At 56.5% G+C, this 19,296-nt stretch overlaps 8 protein-coding genes across 8 annotated transcripts; 5 read left to right on the plus strand and 3 right to left on the minus strand.

Moving 5' to 3' along the window:
- Positions 1 to 1,106: 1,106 nt before the first annotated feature.
- Positions 1,107 to 2,242, plus strand: J7T55_009320 (uncharacterized protein; the record flags this gene model as incomplete). The annotated part of the gene is made up of 2 exons (XM_053134635.1): positions 1,107 to 1,851; positions 1,935 to 2,242. 2 exons carry the CDS (start codon positions 1,107 to 1,109, stop codon positions 2,240 to 2,242), a joined length of 1,053 nt encoding a protein of 350 aa, XP_052987519.1.
- Positions 2,243 to 2,926: 684 nt separating this feature from the next.
- J7T55_009321 (uncharacterized protein) lies at positions 2,927 to 4,966 on the minus strand (the record flags this gene model as incomplete). Its single annotated transcript, XM_053134636.1, has 3 exons — positions 2,927 to 4,315; positions 4,372 to 4,732; positions 4,803 to 4,966. The coding sequence occupies 3 exons, from the start codon at positions 4,964 to 4,966 to the stop codon at positions 2,927 to 2,929; spliced, it is 1,914 nt and encodes a 637-aa protein (XP_052987520.1).
- Positions 4,967 to 6,229: 1,263 nt separating this feature from the next.
- J7T55_009322 (uncharacterized protein) lies at positions 6,230 to 7,086 on the plus strand (the record flags this gene model as incomplete). Its single annotated transcript, XM_053134637.1, has 4 exons — positions 6,230 to 6,554; positions 6,699 to 6,809; positions 6,860 to 6,978; positions 7,030 to 7,086. The coding sequence occupies 4 exons, from the start codon at positions 6,230 to 6,232 to the stop codon at positions 7,084 to 7,086; spliced, it is 612 nt and encodes a 203-aa protein (XP_052987521.1).
- Positions 7,087 to 7,435: 349 nt separating this feature from the next.
- J7T55_009323 (dihydroorotate oxidase) lies at positions 7,436 to 8,449 on the plus strand (the record flags this gene model as incomplete). The annotated part of the gene is made up of 1 exon (XM_053134638.1): positions 7,436 to 8,449. One exon carries the CDS (start codon positions 7,436 to 7,438, stop codon positions 8,447 to 8,449), a length of 1,014 nt encoding a protein of 337 aa, XP_052987522.1.
- Positions 8,450 to 9,021: 572 nt separating this feature from the next.
- Positions 9,022 to 11,182, plus strand: J7T55_009324 (uncharacterized protein; the record flags this gene model as incomplete). The annotated part of the gene is made up of 4 exons (XM_053134639.1): positions 9,022 to 9,302; positions 9,419 to 10,161; positions 10,213 to 10,352; positions 10,406 to 11,182. The coding sequence occupies 4 exons, from the start codon at positions 9,022 to 9,024 to the stop codon at positions 11,180 to 11,182; spliced, it is 1,941 nt and encodes a 646-aa protein (XP_052987523.1).
- Positions 11,183 to 11,953: 771 nt separating this feature from the next.
- J7T55_009325 (uncharacterized protein) lies at positions 11,954 to 13,598 on the minus strand (the record flags this gene model as incomplete). Its single annotated transcript, XM_053134640.1, has 4 exons — positions 11,954 to 12,085; positions 12,178 to 12,580; positions 12,650 to 13,000; positions 13,066 to 13,598. The coding sequence occupies 4 exons, from the start codon at positions 13,596 to 13,598 to the stop codon at positions 11,954 to 11,956; spliced, it is 1,419 nt and encodes a 472-aa protein (XP_052987524.1).
- Positions 13,599 to 15,612: 2,014 nt separating this feature from the next.
- On the minus strand, positions 15,613 to 16,584 carry J7T55_009326 (uncharacterized protein; the record flags this gene model as incomplete). The annotated part of the gene is made up of 1 exon (XM_053134641.1): positions 15,613 to 16,584. The coding sequence occupies one exon, from the start codon at positions 16,582 to 16,584 to the stop codon at positions 15,613 to 15,615; it is 972 nt and encodes a 323-aa protein (XP_052987525.1).
- Positions 16,585 to 17,721: 1,137 nt separating this feature from the next.
- J7T55_009327 (uncharacterized protein) lies at positions 17,722 to 17,958 on the plus strand (the record flags this gene model as incomplete). Its single annotated transcript, XM_053134642.1, has 1 exon — positions 17,722 to 17,958. One exon carries the CDS (start codon positions 17,722 to 17,724, stop codon positions 17,956 to 17,958), a length of 237 nt encoding a protein of 78 aa, XP_052987526.1.
- Between the last annotated feature and the right edge of the window lie 1,338 nt (positions 17,959 to 19,296).

The following is a 19,296-nucleotide window of genomic DNA, read 5'->3' on the forward strand; positions in this document are numbered from 1 at the left end:
CACAGAGGAAAATGGATGCACCCACGCCTCTGAGCATGGGTTTGGACCTTATATTGACCTAGCTAGGGTTTCTAACTTTACCCCTCAGATTCTGGTTGTGTAGAAGAGAACTGTGGGAACGGAGATGCTCAAAGGACAAGGCCATTAGTTACGAGACTGCGGGAGTCCTATGTGGCACTCGAGGAGATCCTCAGCCGTGAGCTTCGAGACTGTCGCTTAACAGAGAGTGACTGATATGAACGAGCATTGACAGCGGAAGAGTCTGCTTCCCTTGGCCAACGACTCAGGAGCCTGAACAGAGGAGACTGTCACGCTCGTTTCTCTGCTTGAATGGTTGTGCCGACTGCATCACGAGGCTGGCCCTTTTGATAGGATGTGCGGAGTGGTAACAAAGTGATTTCTGTCACACACAAACTCAGTTTATTGCTAATACTAATACTAATGCCCACTCAGTTTCCGTGGCTCGAATTCGATATTTACTCAAGTACGTGGTAATATCTGCTACGTGGTGGAAAATCATGTTGAGATGACCCATGGACTAACGCTCGCTGGATCCTAATAGTCTGTAGTCTGCGCATGGCCTAATATCATACAGGGAGAATTCTGCTACAAGATAGGCTTCCACTTGTCGTAGGATAATCTGTCACGGTCTGTATCTATCTAGGCGTGGTTGGTTATGTGGTCCCTTTCTATGCCTGCCAGCTGTAGATAAACGGCATATGGGAGATAGAAATGGCCGATATCGGAAAGCCCAGCAGACTGATTGTTCAGCAGCAAAATTCATGGCTGAGCCTTGGTAATCGTCATTGCGCTGATTCGGCCATGCACTGTATCCGCCCACAAATCGCAGGGTCTTCGCAGGGTCTACTGCAGTCATACAGTGCGACAAGTCTACTCTGATAACACTTGCACTCGCTTCTAGGCCCTGAAGAACGCATCTCCGCCAAAAAGTACCTTGGCGGAATTACGTTTACAGCCCAACCCTTCCTTTCCCTATTATTTGATTCTTCCTCACACCGACCACCTTTGCCCTTCAGCGTCAATATCCGACACACAACCTTTTCCTTACTTGCCAGTCCACCTTGAACGGCGAAACTACAAGCAAAATGTCTCCCTCGCTCGTCACAATAGACAACACTCCAGACTTCGACTTCGCCGCCGACTTCAACCCCGCCCCCACCAAGAAGAATGTCATCACCGCCACAACAACACACCGCGCCCTCCTCCTCGCGCCGCCCTCCATAGCTGCACAAGGCACTAGCGCCCTCCCCACCTTCGACCGCGACACCACCGACCTGCAGATGCTCGACCGCCTCTATGCCGGCCTCGTCACCCTCCCCGCCGCCACCTACGACCTCGTCCTGCTCCTGACAGGCTCCGACGGCGCCAGGCACGCCGAGGCGTCCGGCCTGCTTTCGCGCGAGGTCTTCGCTTCACTCGTGGCCGCCATGAAGTCCGGCGCCTCGCTCAAGACCCAGGACGGCAGGTTCGACACCCCAGAGACAAGGGAGGCGGTGCTCGCGGGGCTGGTGCACAAGGACGGCGGCTACGAGAAGGTTGAAGAAGAGGAGGTCGTCGTGCCGCTGCGGTTCGGGAAGAAGAAGACAACGCCAGCGGAGTCGCAGCAGAAGAACGGAAATGGCAACGTGCACAGCTCTGCCGGACCGGCGGTGGACAAGGTTACAATTGATGTTGCTGGACAGCCAAAGACGCTAGATATGGTGCCTCCCGCGGTGAAGCCTGTCGCGGGCGTTGGCTTCGACTTTGGCGACGAATTCGATGATGACGACGAGTTGATCGACGAGGATGAGCTCATGACAGAGGAGGACTTGAACCGACCTGTGCAAATGCGTATGTTCTTGGACACTCACCCCACCCCACCCCTCTCTCTTATACACATATATCACCCACATGCTAACGCAACCACGCAACAGCCCCAGAGTGCAAGCCCGAGCCCGGCAAGAAGCGCCGCGCCTGCAAGGACTGCACGTGCGGCCTGGCGGAGCGCATCGAGGCGCAGGACAAGGCGCGGCGCGAAAAGGCGGACCGAGACCTGAACACGCTGAAGCTCAAGTCGGAGGACCTCAACGAGCTCGACTTCACGGTGCAGGGCAAGACGGGCAGCTGCGGCAGCTGCGCCCTGGGCGACGCGTTCCGCTGCTCCGACTGCCCCTACATCGGGCTCCCGCCCTTCAAGCCCGGCGAGGAGGTCACCATCCTGAACAACGTGGCCCAGTTCTGAGCGGGGCGGGTTTGTCCTGTTTGGGATGTCCGGAAAAATGTTGCAAGACCATGAATGCATGTATACCCACTCACCCAAGACGCGGGCCACGCGGGCCACGCTGGCCACGCTGGCCACGCTGGTCAAAGGAGTGAGTTGTCCTGTCAGGGTGGGTGTTCTCGACTGCGAAAATCATAATCGAGCGGCTTGTCTGTATCAGACTCCTATCAGAGGCAATTCAGGCCTCGATCTCGGTAATTTGAACGTCACGACCGTACCAGCCGGGAACTATGGGGCCCTAGTAATGGCATAAGCACGGAGCGGGTGCGAACATACGAGGTTCCAGATGGTGGTCCAGATATGGTCGACCTTATCACTTGAGGAGAAGACTTGAGGAGATTCGGGTCATGGATTCCTGATGTAGAGTCATAAAACAGAAAGTGAAGGCAGAGGCAACGTAACAGCCCGCCTGCTTGGATTCAGAATACTGAGAATGCATTTTATAGAATTAACCAACCTAGGGAAAACAGTCCCCGTGACTACTGAGATCGCTGTGCGCCGTGACAAATCCACTTCCTTTCTGAACCCGGCAGCATGTTAACTCCATGCTCGCCTATATATTTGTGTTTCGCTCTGATTGTCCTTGGACTTTAACGTTACCCCCGTCTCAACACAGCCTTCGAATCCCCATGCTCAAGTCAGGATTTAACGCGCCCTCTTCCCGCTGGCCTCCTTCTTCGCCCCGCTGGAGCTCTCATCGTCACTGTCACCGCCCAGGCTGTACCTCCTCTCGGTCCCTAGGACACCCTCTTCGTGGCCCTCTACTGTAGGCGACTCGACATGGAGATCATCTAGTTCCGCCTCGTCAAAGTCAGCAGCCTCGAGATCCCGAGCGTTCGTTGCCCCTCGGCTGCGGAAGTCCCGCCTCTGGCTGGTCTGCAGGCCAATGGAGCTGCCCTGAGAGAGACCAAGGTATCCCATGCCCTTCCTCTTCCGACGCTCCTTCCAGACGAAGTATCCCCAAGCTGCGGCTGCCACCGACACGATCACCAAGATGATCTCGCCTGACCGTTGGTAAGCTGACCACTTGGCTGCCTCGAGCTTCTCCTTCTCAGCCTCCTGCGACGCGGTGCTGTTGCCAGCCGTGCCGCCGACAGATGTCTCGGGCAGTTTTTCGCCGTCCAGATAAGAGTCCGTGGGCTTGCCGCCGATGCTGCTGATGTCCACGCCCATGAAACGGTCCAGCATGTCCCGCGACTGGCGCGAAACGTCGAAGGGCACCATGTGGGAGCTGTTGTAAAATAGGACGTATGTCAGGTTCCGTGCCTCCTGCCAAAAGCCCGCGACCTTTCCCTCGAAGGTCCACTCCCTGCGTGGGGCCCACGTGCCGGGCGACAGCTCGAAGCCCTTTCCGCCGTTCCACTCCATGTTGCCAATAAAGGCCTCGGTGCCAAGGTGGTTGCAGATCAGGTCCTCCGCGCCAGAAAACAAAAGTATAGGAACCTCTTTCAGGATGTCCGGGAGAAATTTGATAGCCGGAACCGAATTAGATGCCTTGAAGTGACTGCCCACGGATCCACTGCACTCTGACCAGCCCGTGTTTTTGGCCTGGTCGATGTGGAGGGCCTCTACGACGTCCTTCCTGCGCAGATAAGGGGTCACATGCACCAAGTCCGGCGGCCAGTTCATACCGCACGAGGGGTAGGTGTCTGTAAGTCGCACATCGTACATGTTGACACAATTTTGTTTTCCATCAGATCCGCCAGTGGTTGTGTACTGCAAGATGTCCTGCAGGATATTTTCGCAGGACGCATGATCGACCTTGTTGCTGTCGACGGCAAGGTCTTTCTGGCAGATTCTATGCTGCACCTCGATCTTCTTGGCCGTCTCGCTGCCCTTCTTGACGATGCCCTTCTCGTACGCGAAATCAAGATACGCTTCGTATTGTTCTGGCGGGGAGATCCATCCATTGCCGATCAGGAGGCCCTTCAAGGCCCACTGGTGTGCGATACCAGGTTTCTTGTTTCGTTCAAGCATGTGCTTCGCAATGTAAGGGATATGCTGTCCAGCGTAGGATTCACCGGCGATATAGATCTAGACAAATCAGCCTCTCCTCTGATGAAATTGTTACGGACCGCACGTTGTCTTACATCATCTTGTTCGTACTCAGGGAAAAGGGCGAACCATTTCTCAAGAAACGTGACAAATTGGTCGGCCATCTGATCGAGCTCGGTGACGTATGAGTCGGTGTCAACATAGCTGAACCCGGTGCCGACAGGGTTATCGACGAAGAGCAGGTTCGCAAACTCGTGCCATGATCCATCGTTCAGTACCAAAGTCTTGTCGTCCTTCAACCGATAGGGGCCAATCTCCATCAGGCCGCCGTCCTCGGAGCTACACCCGGGGCCGCCATTTAGCCAGATGACCGTCCGTTGTCTATTAGCGATGTGTTGGTTCTGGTAATGCCAGAAGAAAAGGTTTCCATTGTGCTCCGGTGTTACTTCGATGTGTCTAACAAGAACAAGGGCAGGTCAGCGACGTGATTCACTCAAAGGGTGCTAGGCGGGGCCCTGAGACTTACCCAGCATGCATCTTGATGAAGGGGGTCGCGGGAGCGCCGGGCAGTGCGTGGACGAAGTAGTCCGCCGCGCTCTTCTGTGCGCTGACTGTATCTAGCCATGGCAATGCTATTGCAGCGAGGAGGGCTGCCACTGATGGCACCCTCAGCTGCGTGAGGAAAGCCATGATGGCTCTTCCGGGTGGAAGGCTGACCCAAGCGGGTCCAGGGAGGAGGGAGGGCGGCTTTGCTACTAGGCTTTGTGCGCCTTCGAACGCATTGGCAGGGCGGGATTCAAGGGTACAGATAGGAAGAAGATTGCCGGGGCGCAAAGAAATCGAGAGTTCGATAGGTGTTGTAGGTTGGAAGGTTGTTGGATGGTTTCGAGAGATCGACTGCAGTCGGGTCGGGTTCTATTACCGTCTGTGGTGACAGATCTCACTCCGCAAATGCGGTAGCAGGGACTCGAGTGTTTGAGGCTCCCGAGCAGGGGGTGTTCGGGAGCTGGCGTGGCCTTGCAGGGGGCCCGACCTACGCAGTCCAGAACAATTTATGGACCCCAAACTGCTATTTTGGAGGTCGAAGGTGGCTACCCAGGTGCCGCGTAGACCTGTGTGCTGCAGCAATCTTAGCTCTAGGATGCGCATGAAACATCACGGATCAGGATTCTCAACGGAGCACACAGGGCAGTGGTTTCCAGGTGAATCATTGAGTCATTCACTGAGTCTTGGGCGCATATATGTCTTTTGTAGACTATGTGTCGATGCTAATTCCTGATTCTATGGCCTAACCGGGTCATCTCCCAAAGTAGCACATTGTCTGCCTATTGAACCCCAAATGCAGACTCGTCCTCGATCAGAAGCAAGCCGAATACCGGTCTGGAGCACAATATACAAGGCATCTACGCAAATAGAAAGGTTGTCCAGGCCCTGAGAATTCCAAGCACTCAGCACAGGGCCAGTTACTTGCGATAGAAAGAGCCCAGGGGCTATTGTCTCCTGACACCCTGGAGGCTCCTCTCGAGGTATTTCGTAGGTTTTTCTACTGAGGTAAGTAGCGAAGGGATAGAGAGAGGGCCCAAATTCGCGCCAACTTCCGAGGTTGTGTGATCCCTGTGTAAAGCTGGCGAACCGTTTCAGCTGCCTCCGTTCCTGTTCCTGGGGTACTGCAGACTACCTGGATAGGTAGGTGCAAGAACTCAGAATGCCAAGGACGGACGCTAAAGTGAGTGGATTGCTCCTGGCCCAACACATCTGGGCATGTGGGCAGAGTAGTTAAAATTCATATACACCACCTTCGTCACTATCGCCTTCCCAAGATTTCTAAAGCGCGCGCTTCTTGAGTCTCGATTCTATAAAATTCTGTTCCAACCTCATTTTTATTCCTCAATCACCCCGGAAAAGCTTGCCTGTTATATCAATTATACAAGAGTCGTGAGGTCGAGGTCGACAATGGCACCCAATGTCGGCGGCAAGGTCTACATCGTCGAGCATCTTGATCCAGAGCTTGGCCCCTGGTCTGAGCTGGAGTACATTGCCATCGCTGAGGAGTCTCAGGAAGCGGGAAGCAGCTTCACCCTCTCGTCTCTGCCGGACGGCTTCAAGGTTCCCGAGTCTCTAAAGGCCATCTCGACCTTCAAAGCCACCCAAAATAGCGTCGAGAATATCTACGCTGCGACCAAGAACACAGTTTGCCTTCTTGACCCCGCAGCAGAGAAGGATCTGTCGCCTGAGGATGCTGAAGAGTTTGGCACGTTCCTGTTTGGTGGAATTCTAGGTGGGATTGACACTCCAGCCCTGCATGTGTAACTTGATTCTAATGATCATGAGCGGAAAAGGCGATGATCCTCCACGAGGTATTTCTCAAACCGCTTGTGCTATGTGTAAAAATGTTGCAAGAGTGCATATTGAGCGTGAATAGATCGGACCTCCGAGTTGAGGAAGAAAGGCTTCCCGGGACGACGACTTGGCCCCGTCCAGATGACCACCGACACGGCTGTGCGGGTGACACGAACGGTGATCCAGCAACAGAGTCAGTGCTTGAATCTTCCTCGACCCTGAGGTATGCTGACTTGCGAACAGTCCCGCTAAAGGACATTCCCTACGTTGACCACCCTGACTTAAAAATTAACGAGCATGAGAGCACCGAGATGCCATTCCGTTACGTCAAGGGAGAAGACGGCCAGCCTGTCATGCCCAAGGTATGATCTCAACGTATATATCATGCATTTCGGTACTGATTGTTCGTCCAGGGCATGAGGGAGTTGATCGGGAAGGACGCCGACAAGGCTATAGATGACCTGTTTTAGGCGTGTCGCGCTGATTACATTGCTATGGAAGGGAATGTTTGAAGTGTCAGCAGAGACAACCGCAGATAGTAAGTCAACACAAGACTTTGCAGCCTACGACGTCAATGGTGAAGCCCTCAAATTCGGTCACTCCTGTCGGGAATGGAGACCTACTCTTTGCACCTTAGTCTGCTTATCTTATCATGCCGGACCCCGCCGTGTACTGTAGCTTGCAAGGACAACCTCTACCATTTAAACGTGAGTTTCTACAATACGATCGCTAACTCCTCTGCAAAGTTTGTCCATTAAAGACGTTTATATCCTGTAAGAAGCTGAACTGGTGAGACCCTATAATATACCACCAGAAGTCATGGGGTCTTCTTTACCTCCGCGTCTCGAAATCAGTCCGTGCCTTGTCAACTCGGCGAACCCTTGGGCGACCAGTCTTGAAGACCTCAAGGCTCTCTACGAATGCCCCAATACCGGTGCTGTAACTACTCGGACCTCTCTCATCTCAGGCTTTGCACATGACCCATCAAAGCATCAATTCACCCTATTCGATGCTGCCACCCACCACTCAGAACAAGACCGTACCAAGTTGAAGGGCCATGAGAACGCAAGTCTCAATACACTGGGATATAGCCCACTCACACTGCAAACCTACCTCGGATTCATAGGGCAAATAGCAGAGGTGCCCTCTGCTCGACCAGGCAAAGGCTTCATTGTCTCAGTCACTGGCAGCCCGGAGGAGGTCGTCCAATGTTACTTACTGATCGCGCGCCAGCAGAGACAGGTTCCCTTTCCTCTAGCCATGGAGATCAACCTCAGCTGTCCAAATATACCGGACAAGCCACCACCGGCCTACAACGGCGAATCTCTGAACTCCTACTTGGTAGCCTTGCAGGAGCTTGTGTCAAAGCCAGACATCCCACGCATCCCGTTTGGTCTGAAGACCCCACCCTACACTCATGCAGCTGAGTACGCGGAGCTCTTCTCCGCCCTCAAGTCCTCAGCCCAGCACGACCCAGACGGCGTGTGCCCGGTCTCGTTCATTACAGCAACAAACACCCTCGGCTCATGTCTGGTCCTCGCCGACCCGGGAGTCCAGACATCCAGCGACCCTGCGCTACCTGCACTGGGTATCGGCGGGATGGCCGGAGCACCACTACATCCCCTGGCCCTGGGTAACGTGAGGACCATCCGGAGGATGTTGGACGAGGCGGGAAGGCCGCTGGCTCATATACAGGTCATTGGCGTGGGTGGAGTTTTGGACCCTGATGGGTACAAGAGGATGCAAGCTGTGGGTGCTGATTTTGTGGGCGTAGGGACAGGTCTGGGGCTCAAGGGTGTCGGTATTTTCGATGAGATTCTCAGGGAGTTTTGACCAATTTTCGAGAATGGCCATTTCCAAGAAAGCCGGCATCATTTGTGAGAGTGATGAACACTGATCGCGTTGCCAACCTATGGTCGACCAAGATGAAGCCGCCGCTTAGTCTGACAATGGGCAGTTTGGGAGGGTACGCGCTGGCCGTAAGGGTTCTGGAATGGAGCTGGCTGCTTCCCGCAACGTGGACTGGTGATTGGTCAGGACATGAATGGCCCCACCCCTGCCAGGAGACAATGGGTGAGGCTGCGTGTAGAATGGCAGCTCTCTGACCGTTTCCTTACTCCTTCTTGCCTCGTCGAATCTATTGTGAATTTTTGCACCTCAATAGGTCGTCCATTCGGCGAGGTCACCTGAATATTCATACATGGCTTTATAAAGCGCCTCCATCTCTAATCCGCTCCTCTAGCAATACTTTCTTCTTTCTTTCTAGCCACGCAGCTCAACAGTCCCAACGTCCGCCGTATCCCGACATTCGCGAACCGACCTGTTGACACTTAGCTTTCGAACAGTCCGACCTGCTCCCAGCCGAACAACCTGCCAGATCAACACCTGATACTGACACCGCAAACATGTCCGACTTTGGAGACCCCGATGACATGCTGCTCGCCCTCGCAGGCGGTGGCGATGGATCCTCTGATGAAGCATCCGATGCGGGTAGCCGAGGTCGCAGCCGCAGTCGCAGTCGTGGCCGGAGTCAGAGCCGGAGTCAAAGCCGCAGCCGCAGTCCTGAGCGATCAGAGAGCGCCCAGCCTGCGGAGCGCTCATCTCCACGGAGCCCCGCGACAAAGAAGACGCCGGCAAAAAAGTCCCAGGGACGCAACAAAGCTGACTCCGAAGATGAGGGTGAAGCGTGAGTTCCCAGTCTTGTCCTCAACTCTCGCCATCCCTCCCATCTAGGCTGCGTCACTGCCGCTCGCAACTCACCTGCCATATGCTCAGCGACGCTAACCCGTCGCTTCCTCTCAGCTCCGATCCAGGTACTCCTCGCTCGCAATCATCGGTGCCAATGGATGAATCCGACTCTGATGCGGAGTCCGATGCGGCCCAGGGCAAGGAACCCGACGAAGGCGAGAACAGGTACCCGGTCGAAGGACTCTACAAGAGCTACGAAGAAAAGGAAGAGATCATGGCCATGCGAGAGTTCGAGCGAGAGAGGATCCTTGAGGAGAGACACGCGGAGAGGAATCGGGCCAAGACCCTGGCCACGTTGAGGCAGATGGTTCAGAACACAGAGCAGGGAGAGAAGCAGAAGAAGCGCAAGGCTGGCGCCGCCGAGCTTGAGGAGGGCCAGCGTAAGACGTCCCGACCTCGCACCACGTCGAAGACCACCAAAGCGCTCCCTACAGCCCTCGATAACCTCAAGCGTGCACGAGCGGAGAAGCAGGATCGCCGTCGCAAGGACGAAGAGCGACGCCGAGACCGCCGATCGCCTTCATACCGGAGCGGCTCAAGCCGCAGCCGCAGCCGCCATTCCGACGATAGCGACGTCGAGTGGGCTGGAGCGACCAAGAAGAGATCAAAGACTCCGGAGAGAGCTCTGCCTTCCGAACTTCGAGACATTGAGAGATGCCGCCTCAGTCGCACCCGCTTTGCCAAGCTCAACTTCTGGCCAGGTTTCGAGGAGACGGTGAAGGGCTGCTACATACGCATTCACATCGGGCCTGACCCTAACACGAGACAGCCCGTGTACCGAATGGCAGTCATCAAAGGTAAGTTGTGGAATTATTCAGAACACCATCTTACAGCTAACGGATTACAAGGCGTCACCACGGGTCGACCATACGCTGTTGAGAATGAGCAGCATAAGACCATTGTCACAGATCAATATGTGATCGGTGCGCATGGCAAGGCTGAGAAGGAATGGCCCTACATCGCTTGCTCTGAGAGCCCCTTCACTGAAGTAAGCCTATCCCCATCTTTGGGGTTTAACACACAGTGTTTAACGGATAATAGGCCGAATGGAACCGCTATCAAATCGTCTGCGGAAAGGACGGTATAACAATTCCCAAGAAGCCAGAGCTGGCGCAAAAGGTCGACGACATCAATAGACTCCTCAACCGTAGCTGGACCGACGAGGAGCTGTCAGAGAAGCTCAAGCGCCAGACCCTACTGAGAGATAAGTTCAGCGGCGCCGAGAGGGCAAGACTCGAGCAGGAGATCGCCGAAGCCCGCAGGCATGGCAACGACACGCTCGCGGACGAACTGCAGGAGAACCTGGATAAGATGCCGGCCCCTCGCCTAGCCTTCTCAACCACACTGAAGAAGGCGAGCCCGGTAAAGCCCAGCGGCCCGACGCAGCAGGACCGCCTGGCCGAGAAGAACCGCCTCAACCGACAGCTCAACGCGAAGCAGGTGCGCGAGGCGCAGATAGCGGAGCGGCGCAAGGCGCGGGAGGTCCTCACGGACAAGGGCGGCGACGACACGGACGGCGGTGATCCGTCGTCCCGCCGCGCGGGGGCGAGGAAGAAGTTCGCGGCCGGGGCCCGGGACGGCGGCGGCGGCGGCGGCAACAACGTGCTCAACTCGACGGCCGGCAGCGGCGCCAGCACCCCTGCGAACGGCACCCCCAAGCTGGGCGCGCAGAACCCCGTGCCGCCGCACGTGGCGAAGCTGCGCGAGCAGCAGGAGGCCGCGGCGAACGGCAAGGGCGGCGTGCCCAAAATCCACCGGGCGCTGACGGACGATGATATCATCGGGTCTCTGGATCTGGACATCGATGTCGAGATCTGAAGGGGTGTGTCTTCGTCGTGTGGGGTGGGTGCGAGTAGGTTGCGGTCGCGAGTGTGGGCAGGCGAAAGTAGTGGTGCTTTCTTTGTGTGGGTGGTGGGGGATGGTCCAAAAGCCTGGCGTTGACCTGCGGAAGAAACTTGCTTCTAGAGAAGGGGTCGGACTGACGGCCCCTTTGGCTTTGCCTGCATCAAGACAATGTGGCCATACTTGCAGCACCGGCGTTGGAAATCTACGGAAGGACGGCATGGTTGCTGGCTGGAACAAGGGAAGAAGGTAGACGCTAGATCTGCTATCCAAAACCCCCCATTTGAGTGAGATGGATCCTCGATTCCCATTTCCTCTGCATACACTCTTACAAGGCCCGGGCAGTAGATCGCGTAGAAGATCTTTCATTTTGAACGTTTGGGTCACGCACAAGACTATTCAAAAGGACAGTTCGGACAGCATGAGACGAGGTGATGTAGGTAATGCTTTAGGGGAAACGCTACATGCTGCTACAGCGCGAGAGAGAAAAAAAGGGCCCCCAGATCATTTCAAGCACGTCCCTAGAACGCCATTCATTCTAAACCACCACCCGACATTCTGGTACCGTTATCTTGTTTTTTTGTAACCCCCACCCCCCGTGTACCCCCGGCCCCTTGTGCAGGTCAGTCAATTCAGTCTATGTCGTTCACATATTACTGCCTCCTTTTTATCTTAATTCGCGCAGCGTCCTGGTCGTGCCTCCTGTTTTCCCAAAGTGAGGCTGAGCCAGCCTATTCGTCTATCCATCTACGCAGGCGTCGCGGGGGTGGCCGCGTTAGCAGCCGACGCGCCCTTGCGCCCGCGCGTCTCCTCCTCTGAGTCCTCGTCGCTCGGCGGGCGGCTGTCCTCCTGGCGGAGGTTCCTCCGGCTTTTGGTCATCTGTCGACTGTCAGCCTCGTGTACTCACACAAAACAGAATTAAGGGCACAGATCGGAAGTGATTTGGACTGAGAAATGACAGTTACACTCACCCAGCCACGCACACCACCTATCAACCCAAGGGTATACCCGGTGATGAAATCATTCTGCGTCCTGCCGTCGGCACCGGGCGACCTAGGGCCCAGGGTCGACATGGACGGGCTCGAGGGGATGTCGCCGCCGCCGTTGGCGGTGAAGGCTGGGGCGGCAGCGGACGAGGAGCCCAGCATCTGCGGCGCGGGGCTCTGGGGCCGGCTGGCGGGCCAGAACTGGCGGAACTCCTTGCCGAGCTCCTGGCCGGTGGTCGACCAGTTGGAGCGGATGTTATCGCGCAGGTCCTGCACGTGCCGCTTGAGCTCGAGCTCGTGCTTCTTGAGCCAGCTCACGTTGAGCTCCTGGCGCGAGGTGCCGCGCTTGAGCTGGCGAGCTATGTACTTCTCGTAGTCACGGACGATCCTGTTTGTTGGGGGTGGCGGTTAGTCAAAAGTGGTTGTCATTGCAATGAGTGTGGCGGGCCTTTCTTACTTTGTGATGATCCCGGTCGTGCTCACACCCTCCGTCCGTTGCGTCACCAGGAACTTGCCCTCCTTCTTGATCGGCGCGTAGATATCGTCGCCCTCGTCGGCCCCGTAGGGCAGGTCGTCGTGCGCGACGTAGTCGATCTCGTGCTCCGCTAGGAACTCCGGGGTCACGATCCAGGGGCAGTTCTCGATCACCTCGTCCACCCACTTGCAGTGGCGCACTGTCTCGGCGCGCTCCTTGCCCGAGAGCACCGTCAGGCCCTTCCGCTTGTGCGTCTCCTCGTCGCCGGTCACTCCCACGAGGAGTTGCACATCGGGGAAAGCTTTCTTGGCCTGCTCGAGCTGGCGCATGTGCCTGTATGTTGGGAGTGTTGTCAGCTGAATTCATTTCGTACATGGCATGGAGTGGGAATTACGCACCCGAGATGGAACAGGTCAAACACGCCGTCGGCATAGACCCTCACAGGCCTTCCAGCAGGCGGCGGGTTCGTCTTGTAGCCCACGGGGTGTGTGAGCTTGCCGATGGGCGGGGGCGGCATGCGCTCCTCGTCCTTCTTGCTCGCAGCATTGTTGGCGGCCGCCTTGCCCCTCAGTGTGCTTCTCCTGGAGACACGGTCGGCGATGTCGACGCTGGCCTCGGTAGTGTCACTGGGCTCGCCGGGGTCGAGAGAGGCCTCGGCGGTCTTTTCTGAGGAGTTGTTGCCCCGTTGGCGCTTGCTGGGCGGGTGTTGTGAGCTGGTTGAGTCGGCCTTGCGGTGGCCTTGTGAGGGTGCGCCGGAGGACTCTGGGGCGGTGGTGTCGCCCTCCTCGCCGGAAGCATCGCGGGACTCGGCTTGGAGCTGGGCGTCCATGGCGGACTGTAGGCTCTTGGAGTCGGCGAGGTCGGGCGAGGATGCAGCGGCGGCGGCAGCCCGCTTGCGCTTGCTACCGCCGGCTGCGCTGGGTGACGACATGGTTCTGGTTGTGGGGATATGGTTGTGGCCCTGGTGCAGATGCTGCAAGCGGACTGTGAGCCGTGCTGTGGAAAACTGCTTTGTTTATGTGCGGTGCTGTTGCGGCATAAACACAAGTCCCCACGCTCCACGCTCAAGCAGAAGGGCAAAGAAGGATGGGTGGATAGGTCGAGTCGTGGGAGGGGGGTGTCGTTGGATGGAAAGGGTGGGTGATTCGGCGTGCTTCTACAACAAAGGTGGGCGAGTGGGTGTACTCCGTTGTGTGGGTCTCGAGAGTCTCTTGAGGGATAACGGGCAACCACCTTGAGGGTAGCTGTCGCACGATGCCGGGCGAGTTTAGTCTGTGGACTGCCGGATCTTTAGTGCTCGACGGCTCGTGGCCTTGATCCTGCTCGTTTGCCTGTCAGAAGCGTGTTTCTGTCCAATCGACTGGTGTCACGTACTGTGCCTGAATGTAGTGTGTGGGAGAGGCGACTAGATGACCACACAGACGTCACTGCGGTGCTGTCACAAGCTTCAACCAAGCTCCACGACGTCGGCGCAAAAAAGTGGTCGAGGACTGGTCTTGGTCAACCAGCTTGAGGGACGAGACCGGATGCACTTCTGAGGTGTTGATCACCAGTCAATTGAGGATTAAATGGATAGTTACTACACAGAAGAATATTATGTGCGAGAGAGGGAGCCCACACGGGGTAAGGGGGTTTTCTCTTTCCTCGGGGTAGGGAGGGATGGAATTTACAGTTCAATTTCGATGGCCAGTCAGTTCCAAGTCCAGCACCAGCACGTGTAGCTACCGTGTAGTCTAAGTGATGGGCGGGTGCTTAGGTGCTTGGGTGCTTGGTTACTTGGTGCTAGGAGAGAAAGTCGCGGTCAAGCGTATCCCTGCCCCAAAATTTAAAGTGAGAATGTTGGTAGATTGGCATATTAGGGGAGCGCGGAGGCAAGATGTCATGGTGCAAGTCGCGTCATCCGCCAACCGCCCACCCGTCATCCTTACCTCGCACCTCCAAGCTTTCCAAGCTGGAGAAACCAGAACCTGAAAGTTGGCCTCTTTCTCTCACTCTCTGGCTGCTTGTCCAGCCCGTGCACTGTGGCTTGCTTTTTCCCTCCCCGCCCCCTTCCTCCTCGCCTTCATTGGCCGCCCCCACGTTTGATCCTCTCCTAAGGTGTGCAGGTGTGTGGCTGCCTCCAGGCCTAAAAATGGTGAGGAATGAAATGGGATGGGTCGGTGGGTTTACCCCGGTTGAGGTTGTACAAACCCCCAGAAGCAGGAATTGCCCTTGTGTGCCCTGAGACCTGGCAACTGCGCATAGACTAGAAATTGCTGCTACCAGAATCAATTGGTGTGTGCTACAAATGCACGTGAGGCAACTCAGACGACGTCGTATGCAGCAAGACGCGGTCAATCACTCGTCGTTTCTCGCCGCGCCTTTCTTTCGAGTCAAGTCTTCCCAATTGTAGCTGTCGGCAATGAGGCTTGGCCAACCAATCTGCGGGCGAGGCTTTCGTCGCACGCGACACACCTTCTCAGCGCCTGGGATTGTTGATCTCCAGGCCACAACGGCACCACAGCGTGCACGACTCTGGATTGTGAAGACTCGATAGATGCAGTTCGCTGAGATCTCAACGGTCTGCCGGGTACTAGATTGCATAGAAATCATGGGCTGGAGAAGGCCTGTCCTATATACTATGGTTGGGCACTCATACTTCACAGGTTATTTCACAGGATACGATGACCCAGGGCATGCTAATTCATAGGAATAGTACGCTGTATACATTGCATCTAAAAGGTATGTATGATCTACAATGCCATCTAATGCTGTCTCTGTCTCTACTCATCTACAATGCAGTCATATCCACAATGCATCTGCCAATTACGTCCACCACAACTCTGTCGAACCGTCCTTTTGTGATCTTCTTTCATCCCATGGGAGCAAATCTCTCTTCGAACGACATCATACCCAACCATAACGCCTGGGGAATCAAAGAAATTGGTATATCCTCCCACAATCTTCTACTGTTTCTTCACACGATGCCGCCCACAGCGGGTCGTGTTCCTCGGGTTGCTCATGTAGCAGTGGGCCCGCGCGTCCTCCCCGGGCCTGGGCACGAACTTGTCCCTGACAGAGCAGTACTCGTGCGTCTCCGGCACCCACTCCCGGATGTGCTTGTGGAGCTCGCACCGGCTCACGCCGCACTTCCGGCACAAGCCCTTGCCGCGCACCCGCATGGCCGCGAGGCTGGCCTTGTCGCTCGCGCCCAGCGTGTTGGTCGTTGCCGCGTTGGAGTTGCTGGTGCTGGGGCCAGCGATGGGCCTGCTGGCGAGGTGCCACGCCCATTCCAGCTCGTTCGGCCCGTCACGCCGCACGCTCAGCGGCACGGACCCGTGCATGCGCCGGTGGATGGCGTAAAAGTGGCTGTTGGTGAGTCCTAGGCACGCCGCGTCAATTGGGTCCAGGAAGTCGAACACGGCGTAGTGGAGCTCAGAGGGGAGCGTGGAGAGCGTCAAGGCACCCGACGAGGGCCGCTGCTCTGGCGGGACAGGCTCGCAGTCCGTGACTGAGTACGAGCGGCGGGGAGGGCCCAGCTTCGGCCTACGAGGCTGGGATGGCCTGCTGCTTTCGAGCGGAGTGACCGAGTCCGCGCTCTCATTCTGAGTGTCGTGAGTTGAAACCAGTGCACCCTGAGCCTTTGCTCCGTCAGGGACGGCCTCGACGCCAGCCGTGCTCTGTGTCGGCACGTAAGAGGAAGATGCGTGCTGTTGAGGTTGAGGCCGGGTGATTGTCAAGATCTGTGGCCCCAATGGGATGTGCTCGTGGGTTGTTCGGGACCGCTGAGGAAGTCTCCTAGCGGTGTGGGGGTTTCTTGCCAAGGCTTGTTCTTCTCTGGTGAAGAGCCCCGAATTCTGTCTGGAGAGCGGCGTAAAGCCCTTGGAGCTGCCTTGAGTCAAGGCAGGACCCTGTGAATAATCACTTTCCACCTTCATGTTGGTTTGCTATACCGGTAGGTAAGCTCTCAATTGATCACGAAGGAATATCTTGTTGTCGTGATGACTTGAAGTTATGATGGACTATAGTGTGGACCGGTTTCGGGTGTTGGTTGTTGTGTCTGACGTAGTGTCCAAGTGGCTTCCTGCTGGCTGGCGGGGACGGGAATCTGGGGTCCCGTTGTGGATATATATTTCAAGGCTGGACCACACCGGGGCAAGCGAGGATATCGTATTGCGATGTACTTGTGTGCAAGTCAGGGGCTAGGCGCACCGACAACGGTTTCCTGGGGTTTCGACGGAGGTCTCCTCACTAGCGAGACCATGGGGTCTCCGGGGGAAGCTTCCGGGGTGGGAGTTGATGTTGTTTGTCTACAGGATTGGCGGGTGAAAGCGGGAAGGGATACTCAAAAGGGAATAATTATTCTCGTAGGGGAATGCCAAAGGTGAGGTAGGTTGGTTGAAGATCTTGGAATTGGGACGACAAGGTGGTGAAGAGATGATGGAGGGTGGCGTTGGGTTAAGAAACGAACCACGAGGCCGATGGGTCTGTCGAGGCGTGGTGTGATATCCGCTCCGTTCGCTTCGCTGCAGGAAGATGAAGAAAGAACGGGAGTGGAGCGGCAAGGGCGACAGGCAAGGCCAACAAGGCAGGACGCACGAGCTGGGCTGATAAAGGGGACCGAGACCGCGAGGAGCGCCCGGAAGATTGTTCGCAGGAAGGCGAGACTCGAGAGGCAGGGAAATTTGAAGATCACTGCTTCTCTGGACGCGGTAGTTGACAGAGACACTTGTCAGGGCAGAAGAGACTTGTAGGAGAGATATGAAGGGCACAGATCTTGGCCCCAATGTATTTCGTGAAAAAGCTGTGACGAAAGGGAAACCCCAGCTTGCACTGATCATCGTGATGATCAGCCAGTGAGGAAAAGACGGTGAGGGGGGAAAACTGGAACCTCTCATCTGGGGGCGAGCCCTCCCGCGCTCGCGCCGTTTCCACTTCGGCGGTAGCCAGGCGAGGCAGTGGGCGCTGGCACACACGATCCCGGCGCCAGAAGGCTGCCAGGCTGGGCTGGCTGGCAGAAGCGGCCGACGTTTGTCCGCTCGACGTTGTAAGGGTTCAGGGGTAGACCGGGCAGAATGACGAAGAAATCCAAGGGACGGTTCCCCCACGCGGCGAACGCCAAGCTATTTGGGCATGGTTCAGGCTGGTTCGTCTCTGTTCCATCGGACCAGGCCGGACCAGACCCTGTCTTCCAGAAGGCAGAGAAGGCAGAGAAGGCAGAGGACGCAGTGCAGTGTGTGCAAGTCCGGGCCGAGCGCCGTTCGCACGCCTCGGATTTGCGAGCTGCTCCCAAGTCTTTGGCTGGTGCTTAGTGCATTGCGAGGCCGTTCCCCGGTCGAGACGGGTTTCCTGATGGAGAAGTTTCATCCAGGCTATGGCGCGATGACTGAGTCGATCCCAAGCAGCCTGTAAAAGCTTGATTGGCTTCGCAAGGCTGATCGATGTCGTTGTCGCTGTCTGAGCCTTGAACAGGCGGACGAGCGGTCTGTCGGTCTGTCTGATTCTGCAGTGATCGTGTCAGGGCTGGGATTTGATGGCCTAACATCGCAGTGTGGCCTGCTAGTCCGCCTGGTGCAAGATATTTTCTTTGTCACTGCGCGCGACTCGCGAGTAAGCCGTTGACCCAAGGGCATAAAGAAACAGGACTGTCCGAGCGGCTTGGAGCGGCTTGAACGGTTCTGAGAGTTGAAAGTGTCGCGTGACCGCTCTAGAATCACATGGCCTATACTTCGCAAGCTTATTATTGAATTATAAGCCAGCCGTCCAGACTGAGGACTTGCACTTAGTAAGTGCCCATGATCCGTTCGTCGATTGCGTGGCCAGCGGCACGGCATGGCATGGCATGGCATGGCGCCGAGATTGGGTTCATCCGGAACCGAGGCGACGGAACCGCCGACGTTGAGGGGTGAATTGGCGTGGTTTGCGGTTTGCGTGCCAGTACGGAGTGCTACACAGACTGGGCAGAGCCGCCAACCTTATCATTCTGGCCGTTCATAGGCGGTTGACCGGACAAGGTTCTGAGCCGAACGACCGAGATCTGTGCCACCAAGAAAAGCAAGTCGTGCACGGCTGGCATGGCTGGCATGGCACGCAGTAAATGTCAGAGGGATCGGCCGTTGTGGTGGCGAGACAAGGCTGCAGCATGGTCTTGGGTTATGGTCCTGGGCCGCTGACACCCAGACAGCATTGCCAGCCTGCGGTCGCTTGGGTGTTCTGGTGTTGCGACTTTTCCCAGCAGCCCAGTCACCAGACCCGCTCTCCAGCAGCAGCACGCAAGAGATGGGCCCACTCGATCGCCCAGTCCCGAAGAGTCCCCGCCGTCCTCTCCCCGCGCCCCCGGCTGCATGCCGCCCCGTTCCCGGATGGAGTCGCTGTTCAACCCATGCACGCTTATTCATTGACGAACCGGAACCGTCTTCACAGTATTGCCAATCTGGAACCGCAGGACGTGTCGCGTCTTCGCCCGCTCGTCTGAAAGTCCCGAGGGCGAACCCTAAGTGCTCCCTGCAGCTTTACATTTCCACATGCCTTTGAATCGTATGAGCCGACACACGACGTCTTCTTGAGGGTTGCGAAGCCAACAAAGCATGTATCCTGCGAGTGTCTCCAGAGCCAGGCCGCAAAATGAGGTGAGGTAGCTGTCAAGTCGA

The sequence above is a fragment of the Diaporthe amygdali genome (assembly GCF_026229845.1).
Source record: "Diaporthe amygdali strain CAA958 chromosome Unknown NODE_47_length_302777_cov_65_667284, whole genome shotgun sequence".
Lineage (NCBI taxonomy): Eukaryota > Fungi > Ascomycota > Sordariomycetes > Diaporthales > Diaporthaceae > Diaporthe > Diaporthe amygdali.